The 18,664-nt window shown below is 39.8% G+C and overlaps 1 protein-coding gene across 3 annotated transcripts in view; it reads right to left on the bottom strand.

Moving 5' to 3' along the window:
* SNX25 (sorting nexin 25) overlaps positions 1-18,664 on the bottom strand; it is a 99,713-nt gene that overhangs the window by 41,891 nt on the left and 39,158 nt on the right. For all 3 annotated transcript variants that reach the window (XM_019736070.2, XM_019736071.2, XM_019736072.2), the window contains exon 6: positions 3,497-3,567. In XM_019736070.2, coding sequence (XP_019591629.2) covers positions 3,497-3,567 — 71 coding nt within the window. The remainder of the gene's footprint in view (positions 1-3,496; positions 3,568-18,664) is intronic.

Below are 18,664 nucleotides of genomic sequence, written 5' to 3' on the forward strand. Positions count from 1 at the left end.
GTGACACGGTAAGATCTATTGTTTTTAAATCACTATGGCTTCAATATGAAAAATATATTAAATAGGGGCAGGAGTGGACACAAGAAGACTGATGAAGAAGCTATCGCTTCAAGAAAAAAGCTGGTGGTGGAAAACGGTGGTGCAGAGAGAGAACAGAGTTAAAACATATTTAGGAGGTCAATCTGCATGGTGATAACGGACTCGATATAGGACATGACGGAGAATGAATGAATAAGGATGACTCCTAGGTTTCTGACGTACACGCATGGATGGTAATGCCATTCACAGGATAAGAAACTACAGAAGACGACCAGCTTTGTGGGGCTCTCACTTGGACATTTTCATTTGGCAGCAAGGAGTGAGCTGGTTAATTCCTTAAGGTTTCAGAGGGTACACAATCTGGTAATTTCTCCCAACCTATTATATGGCATTTTTTTTCTTTAAATCCTCAAAGTATTTTCACAGTTTTTTCACAGTTGCCTATCATTTCTTAATCATCAATGATTATGATTGAAAAAGACTTGCCAGAAACATCTTTATATGCAGTAACAAAACTATATTTGTAGCATATATACACTACATTCATAAGTAAAGTTTCCATCTGTAGGATGAATCTTAAATATTCTTATGATCTTCCATCTGTTCATTCTTTTTATAAACTTCTTCAGTTTCCCCCTCACCAGGAGAATGTGGAAACAAGGAGAAACAGCATTGGAAATGACAGTGCTCATACCTGCACACACAAGCCGGACCATTACACAGTGACTCTAAGATACAATTGAGACAGCCCTTTTCTCCAGGAAACCGGTGCACACAGATGGGGCTTGCAGCAAATGGTTAATGTACAGACTGAGACTTTTCCCTGATTCTTTGCCTGATGATATTTTTCACTATCTATAAAATGCAAAGATCTTCAAAAACAGCTCAACAATTACATTTGGGGAGCCTTTTCATGCTAAAAATAAAACTTTCCTTAATGACTTTTACAGGGAGGGGGAAAAAAACCACATATATTTGTCTAGAAATAAAGATCAATTTAAGGAAGAATGAGGTATAGTGGCTTTCTAAACCAGTTTATAAAATAACCATTTATTTGCAGCCATACATCAAAACTCCAAAGGTCACAGAGAAACAAGAACTGCTTTCTCTAATACTCAATATGTTACTGAATATTCAATTAAAAGAAAAACAAAAACAACGGGAATGCTAAATTTGATCTTCCTTTTTTATAAAAAAAGTATGTACACAAATTTTGACAACTTAATTATTTAAAATTGAAATCACCTACATATGAAATTCAACACTGAGACAGCAGATGGTATATGAATTAGAGGAATTCACACGAGACTGGAAGTCACATGTTAACATGCTCTTCTCCAATAACAGGGAACATAGCGTCAGCTCTGCAAAGATAATTGACTTGGAGACAGCAGAAATAGCCCATTAACTGTTTCTCTTCACTCACACTGAGTAGAACTCTCCAGAGTGGATCCTTGCTTAGAAATACCAAACGGGCACTTTTTTATCCTCGTCATCACAAATCCAGGATGCCTGAGACCAGTGAGCACTCTTACCTCTAAATAAGCCATGCTGTACCTTCCCTAACTTTCAATATCTTTACTGAGAAACCCTTTTTGACCGTCTACAACACTCAATCTAAAGACTGAAAAATGGAGTCCTAGAGCAGCAGGATGGCTCAGTTGGTTAGAGCAAGAGCTCTGAACAGCAGGGCTGCTGGTTCGATTCCCACATGGGCCAGTGAGCTGCGCCCTCCACAACTAGATTGAAGAGAATGAGCTGCAACTGAGTTTCCGGAGGGGTGGCCGGATGGCTCAGATGGTTAGAGCGCGAGCTCTCAACAACAAGGCTGCCGGTTCAATTCCCACATGGGATGGTGGACTGCGCCCCCGGCAACTGGACTTGGAGCCAAGGGGCCCTGGAAAAACACATGGTTCCCCAATATTCCCCAATAAAATTTAAAAAAAAAAAAAATGGAGTCCTAGAGAAATACAAGGACTTGTCTCACTAGGTTTCATTAGGGAGCTATCAGGGGAACCGCACTTGAACCAACGTCTCCTAACTCCTGCTCTGGTACTTTTTCCTCTACACCCCAAACTTCATCTCACCAACCTGAAGCAATGGGGCATAACAGAAATAGCAGCCGACTAGAAGTTACGAGCTCAGACTAATTCACTTAACTTCTCTAGATAGCCATTTCCTTATCTGTGCAGTCAGCAGGTTGTGCCAGCACTGTGATGTCCCATCATCTGATTCTTCCCCATATCCCATCAATGACCAAGCAGGCTCTTTTGCCTTCATAATCTTCCTCATCAATCCCTTCCTTTTCACAACCATTATCCACATCCTAGATTGCAATCCCTCATTCCTAGACACTGCATTGCCTCCTAGTTTAGGGACTCAATGGATGCAGTTTGTTTTGTTCACTACTGTACCACAATCACCTGGTCAGTGTTCGGTAAACATTTCTGAATGAACGCATTTGCACAGCCTTCCTCACTGGGCTGAGATTAAGAATTAGTGCCTCTTCATAGTCTGTACCTTCATTTCCTTGTTTTTTACAGCTCCTATCTTCCGTCAGTGTTTCCGAGACAAGGAAAAGTCCCAAACGCAAGCTTCCTTTAGTCTCCCCTGTGCTAATTACAAACCCGGGTACATGTTAAAGTCTCTGGGCCCCTCTTCCTTGTTCTCCTAGCACTCTGCTCCCTCGCTGGGACTTGGTAGGCCTGGAGACTTTCGTGGAAAGTCTAGCCTTCAAGGGAGCAGTGTCTGCTGCCTCTTAGCTATAAATCAAGATCTGCTCTGCACTCTAGACAGTAACACGTCCTTGAACTTCATGTGTGAGGGGGGGAATGTGCTAACACCATGCAAACTGCAAGGGGCGGTGAGAGCCATCTTCACAGCTTAATTACTCCTCAGAATGATGCCTGGGTAAAAATCTCTTCATTTGAAGGGCAACAGGAGAAAGAAACAAAACAAAACACAGAACGTATTTTAAAAAGTTTAGAAGAGCGGAAAGAGGACAGAAGCTATTCATAATACAAACGCTTACCTAAAGGAAAAGATGAAATAAACTATAAAACATCAACTCTCTGAAGTCATTTAAATGACCATCAAGATCATGTTTCAAGATAGAACTATTAACACTAAAATTAAATTTTAATGAGAAAAAAATTATGAAATCATGTTTAGTTTAAAAACAGAACAGAAGCACTATCTACCCAATGATTTTAATCTTTTAAGAATTATAACTACAGATGAATGAAGTTTATAAGGGAACACAAAATACAAACAAAAGTTTTTGTTACGAGGATATTATATTAATTTTCTCTAATGCTATTATACTATTATTTCAATAAATTGGAATATTTCAATGTAAGCCGAAGAATACTCCTACTTGCCAAAGTTCTGACAGCAGTGAGAAGAGCGGGGCTAGACCTGCAGAACGTATGACTGAAGAAAACAAATCGGTTCTTACCCTTGTGCCTCTTCAGTTGGGGAAAGCTGCTAATTGTAGTTGCCTGGATTATTTCCACTACAATTTGATACCTGATTTTTAAAAAGAGAGAAAAAGAAAAGATTGAATAGGAAGAAAATGTAATTCTCAGAGATACTTTGACACTGTATTTGTCCTAATCAAATATAACGCAGGAACTGCGAATCCTACCCACACATCATCTAAGCCACCCCGCAGGTACTGAGCACCTACACTGCTGGGTGCTGTGCCACCTGTCAGTCGGCTCTGAGACCCTGATGTAACAATCATGACCTTGCTCCCCACACTCCGTTGCCTACACAAGAGGCGTTACTACCTGCCCCCTCATTGAAGACAAAACCTGTGAGGCTATGCTCAACGCCTCTCTTTCACTCTGCCCATCAGGACCCCAGAGCCTACTGACTCTGCCTCCTAAATCTGCACTGTCCGATAAGGTGGCCATGAGCCACATGTGACTACTTAATGGAAAATTTAATTCCTAAGTTGCATTAGTCACACTTCAAGGGCTCCATCGCCACATGCCGCTCACAGGCCATACTGGACACACATATGAACATTTCCATCCCTGCAGAAAGTTCTACTGGATGGCCTTGTCCTACATACTTCTCAAAGCTGTCCTCTCCCTCTCCAGTCCCACTGCCACTGTCTCAATGCTTTCCCTCATTACTTCTCACTTGGAAGACCATTCCAGACCAACACAATAGAGTATCTGCAGTGGGACCATGGCTTCGATATTACATTAGAATTACGCGCAGAGATAGTAGACAACATCGGGTTGTATGCACGTGTGACTAAGAACACCTCTCAATCAGGAAAAATAAACGTTTACATTAAGTGCTGACTACAACCCTAGGGTTGTAGCTATTTTGAGCATATTCAGGTGGGCTTTATGACCCCAAGTTCTTAAGGGCTATTTAGTGGTTATACAGTATTGCCCTAACCAAGCTCATCCATACTCAATGTTTCTTGGCACATAATTGTATTGATTGATTAAGAATCTGTCCGTAATAAAGCTATTTAACATTAATTATTACTCTGAACACAAACTTTACGGCATTCTAAGATTTGATGCTACATTTGGCTGGTTTTACACGTTCTTTTGCTTTTCAATTAAAACCCAAGTTTTAATTGAAGTGAGACATGAATTCATCCTAGTTATTTGGATTCCTCACAAAGCACATTCTTTTATTTCTCCGCTTGTGTAATATAAACATCGATGCCTACCTTACCACCTCAGAGAACAGGCTGTTAGAAGCAGTGTCGGCTTGCCACCTGGAGATTGTGGCACACACTGCTAGCTGCCAAGATACTTTCTTTCTTCCTCACTAACTGCCCCACAGTTTTATCAGGACAAGAAATGCACCTTGCTAAAAATGCTAACCTTCTCCCTAGCAGTCAGGGATGGCCATGTGACATAGTTCTAGCCTATGCGATATAAGCAGAAGTTGCTGAGTGGCAATTCCAGGAAAGCTTTTTAAAGGGGCAGACTCCACAGAAAAGTCTTTCTCGTTTTTTGTTTGTGCCCTTTCCCCATCTTCCTGTGCGAAACAAGGATGCAACTGGATGAAGGCACAGCAGCCATGAGGATGAAAGCCACAGGCTTAAGATGGTGATGTTAAGAAGATAGGAGTTTAGGTCTCCAGTGATATCACTGAGCCATCTTAACAGCCCCACAACTGCCCATCCCGGGACATCTTGTTACATGAGGAAACTAAATCCCTAACTTGTTTAAATCACTATATATCAACTTGTTTCATGGCCAAATGCCACTCCAACTGATAAAGCGTGCTTTGAAGACTCCATACATAGAGGAGATATCTCTAGGCTGAAGACACACTTGGGCAATGTTCGCCAAATGTCCTAGCCTTGCTAGGGCATTAATGATCAATCAAGTTTTCTGATGGAACTGCAAGTTACTGAACAGATGAGGAAACAGCTTACAAGAAGCATACACAAACCTGGAACGATCCATGTCGAACATTCCCTAACCAAGTCTCCTTTAAGCTTGGACTGCCATTCCCTCGGCAAGTTGGCACTGGCCCTCTTATCCAACCCAACTTCTTTGTCTCTTCGCTACAAACCTGGACGTAAGCCAGGACAGTTTCTATACAGCTCTCCCAAAACTATAGTCACTTTCCAGGCTTTTGTTCATGCTGTTTCCTTCTGAAAACAACCTCCTAACTACATCTTACACATACTACTTTTTCCCTCAGATCTTCCCGTCCCTCTAATTCACATTAACATTTCTCTTCTCTGAAATCCTAAATGACTTCTGCTCTGTAACAGTACTTACTGATCTACTATTTTATGCTGCGTATTTAAAGAGTCACATTTCCACAACAGTGCTGTGAATGAAGACAACGGTGTGCCCAGTTACTTCCGGGCCTAACACGACTTCAAAAAATAGCAACACATCTGAACCGAAGACAAAATTGTGGCTTCATCTATAATAAAGATATGCTACCTTTTTTCTCTCCAACTTTATCATAAGCCTCCTTGAAGACACGGCCCGTGTCTTGCACTCTCCTATCGTGCCTAGCCTGACACTAAACACATGGTAGGCACGCAGTAAATGTGAATGAGTGCTATAGACTGAATGTGGGTGTTCCCTTAAAATTCATATGCTGAAGCCTAATCCCCAATACAATGGCATTTGGAGGTGCAACCTCTGGGAGGTAATTAGGTAATTAGGGGTAGTACCCTCAAGAATGAGATGAGTGTCCTTAGAAATAGACTCTAGAGAGCCCTCCTGCCACCAAGTAAGATTACAGCAAGAAGACAGCTGTCTATAAACCAGAGAGCAGAACCTTACTGGACACCCAATCTGCCAGCCCCTTGATCTTGGACTTCTCAGCCTCCAGAACAGTGAGAAGCAAATGTTTGCTGCTTAAGCCACCCATTCTATGGTATTTTTGTTATAGCCGTCCAAACTGACTAAGACGATGAGCTATGTTAATAAGTGTTAACATCTGTAACACTGAACAGGTACAAATAATATTCTGAACACTCTGTTCCTTTGATATTCTTAGTGATTCATGCACTGGAACAAATGAGTCATCAATGGAACTGAAAAAAACACAAACCATCTGAGTAAAGAGTTAAATTTTTTAAATGAATCCATAATATTATACCAGCTAACATTTGTAGATGCCTTTTATTAGGTACCAGGTACCTGTTTAGATACTTTAATGTATATGATTTCATTTAATCCTCATAATAAGGTGTTACAATTATCCCCACATTACAGAGGAGGAAGTTAGAGTCCAGGTAGATTAAGAAATCTATCTAGGGTCTCACTGCTTTTAAGTACTAGGGACAAAATTACAACCTAGGGCCACCTGACTCTAAAGCTCATGCTCTTAACCCTTTGCCTGCCACCCTAAAATTCAGTATAGATTAATGTCTACCTTGTCTAAGGCCTTTGAAAGCAAAGGCATGGCCAATGCCAGGTCATCTTTCCAGCCTCACTGCCTTCTGTATCTCTCTGGGATACCATTTCCCTGCCAAACCAGACCACATGCAATACCCCAAACACACTCCAGCTCTTCCCTGACTCCCAGGGTTTGCTTTCGTTTCTCTGTTGCACACAACCTTTTTCCCCTTATCTGTTGAAATCCTATTTGTTCTTAAACACTCAGTTCGTGGCCATTCCTCTCTGAAGATTCTTAGATTCCTCTCTTCTACAGTATGAAACATTTGTTGCCACCCATTTCTTTAGCTCTTACACTCCACTTCTGGCCTTAATATCTTGCCTCATATTTAACTATTTATATCCACATGGGTCTCCTGTCTGGACTACTAACACCTTGATGGCAGGGGAAAGAATTCAAGGATCCACAACCAATTCCTCTTTATATACACTGAGCCTCCTCACAGGTGTTTTGCACATAGTAGGCCTTTGAACATGTTCCTGAATTTGTAGAATTCATGTTCACTTGATACTAAAAGGCCAAGTAGGAAATGAATGAGGTTTTCGTTCTCAACACAACCAAGCAAACACACGCATCCTGATGTGGGCCAGTCTCGGCGGCACAGGTGCCCAGTCCTGTGGGCGCTGTTCAGGGAGAGCTGGCACTCACTCCCTTTCTTCCTCTAGAGCACATGGCCTTGCTGGTGCCAAGTGGTTCAAGAATCAGAAAGGCTGATATTTGCAAACATTCTCTTGATCAGAAGAGCAGAGATTGTTAGTATATGTCTTTCCAAAAATGTAATGTAAACTAAGTATTAAGAGAAAGCAGCATAACAAGAATTCAGCTCTTTTCCAACTCTAGCAAGATCCTACCTACTGTATCCCTTGTCCGAGGGAAAAGGAAAAAGTCCCACAAAGATAGTTGCCACCTGCCCCTCTGCGTTGCCACCTCACCTCTCTTTAGATTTATACATTTACCTAAATTAATAAAGACTTAGCACAGGTTTATATTTATGAACTCTTCCCATTAATCATCAACTTTCCTGAAAGGCTACAGTTCTTCAAAATAATCACCTTAGAAATCTATAGACTTACTGTCCTTTTACTGTCAACTGTTCAGAGCAGCTTTGGAATTCTATTAGCACTGATTTCAGTTATTTACAAGCCAAACCCCCCACCCCCCCAAAAAAAAATCTCTTCATTTCATTAGGCACACCTTACACAGATTTTTTAAAAAAATATTACTTTAGAGATACCTTGGGCATGCACATGCTGCAATGTCTTAGCAGAGTCAAAGGCTGGACAAATCCTAGTCGCAGGTATACAGTACGTAAATGGTTCAAAATACTGTTTTTATTAAAATTAGCAAAGATGTATCATAGATTAGAATATCATATATATGTATGTATATGTATACACACATACAAATGTTGAAGAAAAAATTAAGAACTTAACAATAATGTTTCCAGAGTTGCCACAGGCTGCTTTATACTAGTCTAGAGATAATGTTTTCTATGACTTTAGTTAAAGCATCTGAGAAGAAACGCTGTGGTGATGTCAGCTAGCTAAACTGATGCTGTTGCCCAACTTAGGAAGTGTATCAGAATAGTTAAAAATGTGAGCTCTGGCACCAGGTGCCCTGTGTTCAGATCCTGTCAACACTTACTGTGTCGCCCTGGGGCAATGATTTAAGCTCTCTAAAACTCAAGAGTCCTCATCTGTAAGAAGAGGAGTAACAGTCTTTTTCCTCTTAGGGTTGCTATAAAGATTAAATGAGAAAAAATCTTTAAAATATTTGGAAGAGTGCCTGCCCCACAGTGAAAGTTCAATAAATGTTAACTATTATTATTGTTCCTTAACAGCACTGCTGACTCTTTAGAGAAGTATTATTTAAGGAGATAGTATGTGAGTGTTTCTATAAATCATTTAAATAGACTTACTTTTCTCCTGACTATAGGAGTGTCTCAGCCTAAATCAATCTAAGACCAGCAGGGTCACGGTAATTGAACACAATCAGGTTTATTTTCCCACTACGATGAGCAAGAGGAACCATGGGGCATCTCCCAAAGGAAAAGACAGAGTTACTAGGGGATTCTGGGGAAGGGGGAGTAGATGAAATTTAAGTGAAGCACGGTGAGATAGGCTCAAAACAGGGCTGTGTAAAGGCATCATTATCAGGTAGATCCAGGGTCCCATTTCCTAGGAAACTGCCAAGTTTCGATGTGGAATGCTGAGCCCAGAGACCCCTTTTCTGCAGCTCTACCTGATAAATGATAAATGAGGCTGTTTCTCTGTGTGAAAGTGACTGACCAGGCACAAGCAGGACGTGTCCTCCTTACTGACAGACCTGCAAACAGTAAGTTTCTGAGAGTCTAGGGAAGATTTTAGGGAGCTCAGATTCTCAGCAAGTAAGAATGCAGTAGTCACTCAAAAAAAGGAATCATTCTGACATTTTACAGCTGCTGAGTGTACTTGGAAGAAATATTGTTTCATGTTAACTTTGCAGCCACCTTTAGTGTCTATTCTCCCAGCCTGATAAATGGACGGGCAGACTGAACTTTCTCAGTGTGAGCCAATTTTTACTTTCTCTGAAGAAACATATGTTCATTGAAGGAAACAGGAAAACAGAAAACACACAAAGCACAACATTCAAAGTGACACCACGAGTAACATTTGGTACATATATCTTTATAACCTTTTTTCTAGGCAAACATAGTATTTTGTTGTTTGATAAGACTGGATTTATGCTATAAATACTGCCTTAGAAGCTTTTTAATTTATCAATTCATAGTTACTACTTTCCAACAGTGTGAAATATTCTGATGCAACACCATTGTTACACAGTAATCCATTCTAGAGATGCACCAAATTTTTTTTAACCAAGCCCTTATTGTTAAGCACTTTGGTTACTTTAGGCTTTACTCTACTTTAAATAAAATTTCAAGAAACATTGTTGGAGAAATCTTCCCACACATTTATGATTATTTCCCTATAAGATAAATTCTATGACTAATAACTGTATCAAAAAGAATGCACATTCTATGACTTGTTTTCATATTGTACAACTGTGTTACAAAAAGGGAATAATTTACACTCCTACCAGCAGGTAGGTTGTCTGTTTTCCTATACTCTTGCCAACCCTAGGTGTGATCAAATTTTTAATGTTCACCAATATTATAAACAAAGTATCTCATTTTAGTTTTTTATGTATGAGTACTACTGAGGATAACAACGAGTCTCTGAGCTATCTTCTCGTGAGGTGTGTTTAATGGTACTAAGCAGGGAGAGCCAGAGAGCTGTAGCACCTACAGGAAATATTTTCAGTTAAGACTCAGAGGAGTAAGAGGCTCTTTTCACTGAAGGGGCTATTAAACCTGTTTTTCATTTTTCTAGTGTGGAGAAGGCAGCTGATTCCACAGAAAGCTTAAGGCACGCTTCCTAACCTTTTTCCATTCCTGGCACACACACAGCAAATTATAATATTTCAACAGAACACTGGGATAACCAGCCATCCCAAGCCATCCCAACTTGGCTGAGGACACCTTCATCCCCACACACCTGTACACTAGATTTGAGTCACACCAGTTAGAAAGTTCTGGACCAGAGCAGCCTGAGGTGTAAACACACACACACACACACACACACAACACACACACACACACACATTTCATGTTACATATACAGAAAATAATCTGGAAATATATATACTAAGTATTAACAGTTTTCATCTTCTTGCAATAAGTGATTTCTATTTTTTAATCTTGTTTATATCATTTAATCTTGCTAAAATAACTACAGTACCCTATATTCATTTTCTAGCCCCCAGAGCCTACAGAAATTACATGTTACAGAAACAACCAAAGCTTTGTCACCCCTGGCGAGCTGGTGCCCTTTAGTTAACCTCAAGGAAGCCAAATTTTTCTGCTACCTGTATCTGGTTTTTACTAGTACTCTTCATATTTTTATGTCAGCTATTAAAATCACAATAAAGTGTTCATGTATAGACTTACGTATAGCACCACTGCTATATGTCCTCAATTCTTACATAAAGCATTTCATTGAGAATGTTTACTAAATAGCATCTTTAGTTGCCTAGTTTTATGTTCTATATTGACGATGTCCAAATGACTTTCTTATACATTTTGAGTGAAGTTTTTCTGAAATATTATGTGTTACCTCATCTCATCCATTACTCTATTCAAGTCAGGATCTGAGAATTTTGTGGTCCTCTGATCAGCTGTTTCAGCTCTAATTGGGAGTCTAGCATGTCCCAAGAACTGTGCCAATACATTACATGCATTACCTCATTTAATTATCACCACAACCCTATGAAATAAGAACTATTTTCTTCATTTCATAGTTAAAACTGAGGCTCAGGGTTTAAACGACCTGCCCAAAGTCATCCAGCTTCATGCGGCAAAGCATAAGCAGACCAGGCCTGTGAAATCCAGGTCTATCTGACTCTTGAGCCCATGCTCATGGCAGGGGGACACTTTAGATGCTGGACTGATCATTATAGGCTGACTTCTTATGTTGTTAACCCTCATCTACCTCTAGAAGAACTGCATTGCTGTCCAGTGCAGGGTCATCAAAAGACAGAGTATGTGTGGTCACTACTCAGTAAGAGCACTCAAAACTCATCATTTCCTCATAATTGTATTCCTCTCACTGTTATCTATGTTCAATGTTATTTACATCGACTGTACCAGTATGTTGGAAACGCTACATCTATAAAATGGGGTGCTACTGCAACTCTCTCCCCAACTCCACATGCAGTGATGCCATGCCAGGGGCTGTCACTTGGCCACAGCTGGAGTGTTAACACCACAGATACCAGCAAATGCTACAAGTCGGGGTTTCTTACCCCTCGGCACAAAAGCCAGTGTTTAAAATTACCAGCACACCGCTCTACCGCTCTTTGCTACTGTTCCTTTAGTACACTTTGTGAGTCATAAAATTATTTTCTGTTGAGTAGGCACGTAGCACCACAGTTTTTGTTTTTGCTTTTTTAAAGAAAAAAGCATTACCTATCCAGCCCACTCCACCCCAGTGCTTGATGTTTCATTCTAAGTATAAAAAGCTCCATCCCTGGTCTTTCTCTACCTGTCACTCACTCCTCTCCTCTTCCCCAGAGAAGAAAGAGGTTTTTTAATCTGATAACAGAGGAGGAGGAACTGGGCATGTGAGGAACAGCCCTTCTGTTCTCCTTCCTCTAAAGAACATCTGTTCTCTGCCTCCAAAGCCAGCCAGAAAGTGGACTCTGCACCTGCCAGGGAGCTGGGGACGGAGGAAGAAGCAGGGAGAAAATGGATTGTTCTGGTCCAGGATTGCTAGGTGGGAAAAAATGTCTAATTTGGAGACTCAGTTTTAGAGACTACACTTCTTACATACATAAACCACATTCTCCGTGGTCTATCCGTAATAAAAGTAACATTTTGGTCTTCATTTGCCTTATTCCTTGGCCCTAAGATGGCTCAAACCTCAGGATGCAGAAAGGAGCATTGCTATTTATTGGTTCTCCTCAAACCCTAAAAATGAAACACTGAATTCCAGTGGGCCACTAGTAATTGATCAGTGTTCACCATAAAATGACATCTGTTTGCAAGCGTTGGTCTAATGATTCCAACATTAGCAGCAGCTAACGATTAGGAATACGCAGATTCTGGGCTGCGTGCTGTACACGTGCTGACTCGTGCTCCCACCTGTCATTCATTCATTTAGCACATCCCCGGCCCATAGCGCCAGTGTTGCTCCAATTATAAGCACATAATAAATTCTTTAATTTCAAAGAGATCGTAAACTTCTTCATACCACAATTTCCCCTTCTTCTATCAAATTTTACATTGCTGCTAATACTTAACTATCTTTGCTCCTAAGTGAAAATAATCTGTGTTCTCCGATATGTTTAACTCGCACCTCTGTGCCCTCTTTCTCCAACACCAACAGAAGGAATTATATTCTGGAGTCAATGTAATGTTTAATTTCCATAAAACCGTAAGATCGTTGAGAACATTTTTTATAGGTAGCCTCACATTTTAACGAGTTTAACTAAATTTATATTCGTTTATTGTTTTCATAAAAAGTTGCCAGGCTTCTCTGTTTTATACTTCATGATTTTTCAACTCCTGTCCACCCACACCAGCCTTTTCCTGTTTATATGTATATAAACCAGCTGTTTATATGTGCTGTTTGATTTCTGACATGGCGCATTAGTTTGTCTTAAGGTATGTGCAATTTCTTCTTTCACGTTCCTCCATAATTTAATCCTATTTTACTGCTCGCAAGTCACAATATATTTTCAGAATCACTGTTCAAAACACAGAACACTCAAATAATTTAAATTCTTTTACACAGAAGACAGTATTGATAATACTGTCTTCGTGTGTAAATGTACCTAAACTAATTCAGAAGTGAAAATCTATCCCTTAATATTGAAAGAAAAAATATTTAGCAAATTCTTTCAGTAACCTACTCAATTGTTACTTATGATCTCTGAAGATAATCTATTCATTATGCCCATCGCCTCTTGCTTTATCCTAGTAAAACAGGAAACGCCACATCAATCTCAGTACGTACTAGATAAAAGGTTTGTTTCTCTTCTCCAAGATAAATAATCCTTCATCTTTTAAGTTTTAAATCTTTCATTCATTATTAGAATTTCTTTTCTATTATTTTCAGATTCTCCATGTTGCTCTTTAAATGAGGGGTCAGAAATAAACAAGTCCAGAACTGAAGTATCAAATAAAGGTTGGACTGGCAGTAAATGAAATTATGGCCGTGACGGGTTGTTATGATTTTATTACTACTTGTCTCTCTGGCAGTCCACGACCACCTGAAGATGATGGCACTTTCTGATGGTATTGTTTTCTATACAAGGATTCGTGCCTGCAGAGACTCAAAGACAGTAGAGAGTTATCTCCACCCCAGGGAAATTCTACAAGGTTGGGGCTGTGTGTCACTGCTGTTTTCTGCCCATCTGGCTCACAAGTCACCCAGCTTTACATATGGGATTTGAACTTGGGTCTGTCTGTAGACATTGGCAAATGTCTACTCCAGGAAAGTAGTATATTTCCAATGCTTGAGTGCTAGCCTGCTTCACTATAGCTATACAACATACAGTACTGTAGAAAAATGACTATTTGCCTATTCCACATCCAGCCTTCTTTCTTCCTTAGTAAATATAATCCTCCATTTTTAATAAGACTACCTATTATATCACAATTGTTCTGATCAAGAAAACATAAGCATAAGTATCATGTAGCAGCTTCCAGAAATTGCCTTTAAAAGACGGCTAGTGCATGACCATGGCACTGCCTTTCCTTGTCGTCATTCTGCTTCCTGCCATTTGGATATGAGGGTTGGCATTCTAGAATACACCCTGAACAAAAAGGATTCTGGAATATACCCTTAGCATGACACAGCAGTGAGCTAGAGGGTCCCTGAGGACGGTGGAGCCCCCACAGCAGCCCAAAAAGTCAGTTTTGCCAAGGCTGAGAAATCTCAGGTTAAACACATCTCCCAGGAAGTCCGGTGATGAAATAGCCATTGTTTATTATGATAACATGGTAGAATAATGAGGTATCCTGATTAATCAATATTCTCCTCAATAGCAACATCATATATCTCAAACAGTGAAAAACAGTTTTCAAAGAACTAGAATATAATGAGTTATATGACATGACATCTAGTTAAGACTTCAGATTGGTAGCATGGGGAAGAATAGTCTATTTAAAAGAGATTCTCAGTACTAGTCACATGTTATAATCACCTGGGGAGACTTTAAAAAAAAAAATACTGATGTCCAGGTTCCACTCCAGATAAGTAATATAAAAATTCCTCCATTTCATGGAGGAGAAAATAATTTTCATTAGAGTATTTTTTACAAACACACTGAAAAATCAGACAGTGTAGGTACTACTGGCGGCACTCATGGGCCATAATCTGCCCACTCCCTTCCAAGAGGTTCAGGTCAGGGCAGAACCTGTCATTTTTTTTTGTTTAATGTTTACTGTGATTCCCACTTCATCTTCAAAAACAAGGAACACACAGTCCTTTCTCTGGTAAGGTTGTAATTGTCAAGTTGCACTAATGGCTGCACCTTTGTTCTGGACTCTGGTTTGCCTGACTGCGGCCATCATCCCACCACCCACACCAGAAGTGGGAAATCTAGTCAGCTGCCCTTTAATATCCTGCACCAAGATGACACTCGGTTTTATTAACAGAGTTGATCACTGCTCCTATTGGAAGACCCTGGAAAATTCAAACTATTACAGCCATCACATCCTCACTGAGACCGCTTGGATGCCAGAAAAGAAGAAAAAGGAAGTAGCTAAGGTTGGTGAGATATCCAACTGTGTGTGTGTGTGTGTGTGTGTGTGTGTGTGTGTGTACAGAAGGTGCCAATAAAATGTACACATGTTTTCAGAGATGTTATCTATGTATCACTTTTCGAAGTTGAATTGAATTACGGTAGCAATGTGTAGTATGACGGTCGCTCTAAAGATGGCATTAATCGAATGAATGCCAGTGTCATGTTATCAGTAAATATTGAGTATCACAATTTTAATACAGTCTTTTCCTTTCTTAAAATGTGTATACATTTTTTTTTTTTTGGTACCCTCTGTATTTTAAAGAAGCATTCCTAGCTCTATAATCCTACTGTGAAAGTATCTCAGTGCCCACTCAGATAAAAAAACAAACACTGTAGAACTTCAAATACCACCTTCAAGATTTGTTTGTTTCTCCGTTTTTAATGCATTCCAGTCTAGCAAAGTTAAACAACTTTATTTCCTTTAGAAAATACGCATCTATCTTCCAAATAAAAGTGGACAATTTCATCAATTGCCTAGTCTAAATAAGACACATACCTGCCTTAGGCAGCCAATCCTAAAATTTTATGAAGAGCAATTTAAAGACAGTGACCTAAAACACTAATCAAGTTAGACAGGAGAGTACTCTCATTTTACCAGAAAAACAACAGAACGGTTCAGACTACAATTGAAAAAAAGCAGCTCCATTAGTGGTAGGAACTTGATAAGCCACATTGTGGCAGGTTATTAGACAGAAGTCTGATAAAAAGTGATTTTGCCTGTCAATAACAGTAAGCAGAACTGACCCTGGAATGCAGAACAATTTTTCTACCAGATAAACAATAGGCAATCAAGTAACAAGATAATTTATGCAACACTACCTACTTTTTGAGCAAAATGATCAGTCTCTGCCATTGCAGAGTTATTCCTAGTAGCCTCTCTGGTTGGAGCTGTGCAAGACACAGAGAATAAAAGATATCCCCCTATCCGAGGTCTGTTCCTAAGATACAATGAGTAGGGACAGCAGTCCCATGGATAAAAGACATACCAGTGTCCAAATATATGGTGATGGAAGGAGAACTGACTCTGGGTGATGAACACACAGTGGAATTTATAGATGATGTAATACAGAATTGTACACCTGAAATCTATGTAATTTTACTAACAATTGTCACCCCAATAAATTAAAAAAAAAAAAAAAAGTCCTAAAAAAAAAAAAGACATACCAGTGTCATACCAGAACTGCCTGGCAGCAAAGCCCAAGGAATTATCTCATAATCACAGGTCCAGGGGAAGCTGCCTCAGGATAATGCAGTATGTACAAAAGTATTTAGAAAGTAACTCTGGGTGTGTACGAGGTGTGATCACAAAATACGATGAATGTTTAAATTTAAAAAAAATTATTACAATAACAGACACACTGCCATTAATCCGCTTCAAAAAACTCCCCCTCGCTTCGAACACACTTATCCCATTGTTCTTGCCACTTTCGGAAGCAGTTCTGGAAGTCCTCTTTCATGAGTGTCTTTAGTAGGGCTGTCATGGCTGCCTCGATGTCCTGAATCATTTTGACTTTGGGGAAAGAAGTCACAGAAGTCAGAAGCCAGAAGTCACAGGGTGAAAGAAGCCAGAGAAGTCACATGGTGCCAGATCCGGTGAATAAGGTAGATGAAGACACACCGTAATGTTTTTCATTTGACAGAAATTGCCGTACCAGAAACAATATGTGACACAGAGCACTGTCATAATGGAGGATGAAGTAAAGACACTCACAAAAGGCGACTTCCAGAACTGCTTCAGAAAGTGGCAAGAATGATGGGATAAATGTGTTCAAAGTGAGAGGGAGTATTTCGAACGTAGTTGTATGTTCGAAGAAAGGGGGATTAATGGCAATGTGTCCTTTACTGCAATATTTTTTTTAAATTTAAATATTCATCATATTTTGTGATCACACCTCGTATATCTATCACTGAGAAAACTGCCTTTCATAGTATTTTTTTGCCCAAGGTTCTTTGCCAAGCTTCTACAGGGGACTATAAATCTTCAGGACTACCATGATCCCACAGCTGATGTTGCCAACTGCATACAACTCTTTCAAGAAGTTTACACTCCTTGTTACAAGAGAATTCTGCAGCTCCTCTAGAGGAAGTTATCGACATATTTCCCAAGATTCACATGAGGAACTGAAAGCTTATAAAGGGATAGAGGTCAGGAGAATAGGTCATTCCAGTCGATTCAGTTATTACACCAACTTAATTAAATCTGAAAATGCATTCTTTTTGTTCCTCATAGAGTAGGCACTTTAAGAGTTTTATTATCTAATCGCCAAAGTACCTCCAAAAGTCCTCCCTTTTGACTCTAAATTTCGTTGGAAACACAAAGACTAACAGTAAGGTGGAGGGCACAGAGAATTCAATATATGGGATAATGCACCAAAAAAACACCCCATCCTGGTGTCTGCCTACATTCCATTACTCCTTGTTGGGGGAAGCTAAATAGTGGGGGGAGACAGTGGTAGGGACAGGTTAGGAATCTGCAACATTTTATTTCACTCTCAGGTATTTATCAATAGGCACTGATAATGCTACTGAAGATGCTCAACGATCACTCAAAAGGTGTTCTTTAAAGTGCAAACAACCCAAATTTTCCATCAGCTGATATTAATAAATGGATAAACAAAATAGGGTATATTCACACAAGGGAATACTATTCAGCCAAAACAAGGAATGAAATATTGATATATGCTACGACATAAACCTTGAAAACATTATGCCAAGTTAAAGAAGCCAGACACAATAGGCCACATGTTGGATGATTTGATTTATATGAAATGTCCAGAATAGGCAAATCCATAGAGACACAAAGTAGATTAGTGGTTGCCAAGGGCCGAGGAGAGGGGAGGAATGGGAAGTGACTACTAATGGGAACAAGATTTCTATTTAGAATGATGAAAATATTCTGAAATTAGTAGTGATGGTTGCACAGCCTTTGAATATACTAAAAACCACTGAACTGTGTACTTTAAAACGGTGAACTTTACAGTATTTGAACTTGCTCAATAGCTGAAAAAGTCCTTCTTTAGTTCAGCATTTCTACTGCCCTTTAAGTCTCTCAGTGCTCAGAGGGCCTGCTTTCCTAGGACCCCCGCGTCCTCCAATGCGGCTCTCTTTATGAGAGCAAGAGGAAGTGATGTTCAAGAAAGATGTAAAGGCTCCTTCTGTTTTTCGTTTCCTCACAGACAAGAGGGAAAAGGGAAAATGTAAAATCAGGACTTCTAGTGGAATCTCGGGCCACACAGATGGAGGCAATCCATAATCCCCTACTGTGACAAAAGTAGGTTGACCAATCATCCTGGGGCAGCAGATAGCATGATTTTGTTTTTCAAAGGGCAGTTCTTGCTGAGCTATTTCTTTACCTGCTACACGATGAATT

The sequence above is a fragment of the Rhinolophus sinicus genome, linkage group LG04, assembly GCF_036562045.2.
Source record: "Rhinolophus sinicus isolate RSC01 linkage group LG04, ASM3656204v1, whole genome shotgun sequence".
Lineage (NCBI taxonomy): Eukaryota > Metazoa > Chordata > Mammalia > Chiroptera > Rhinolophidae > Rhinolophus > Rhinolophus sinicus.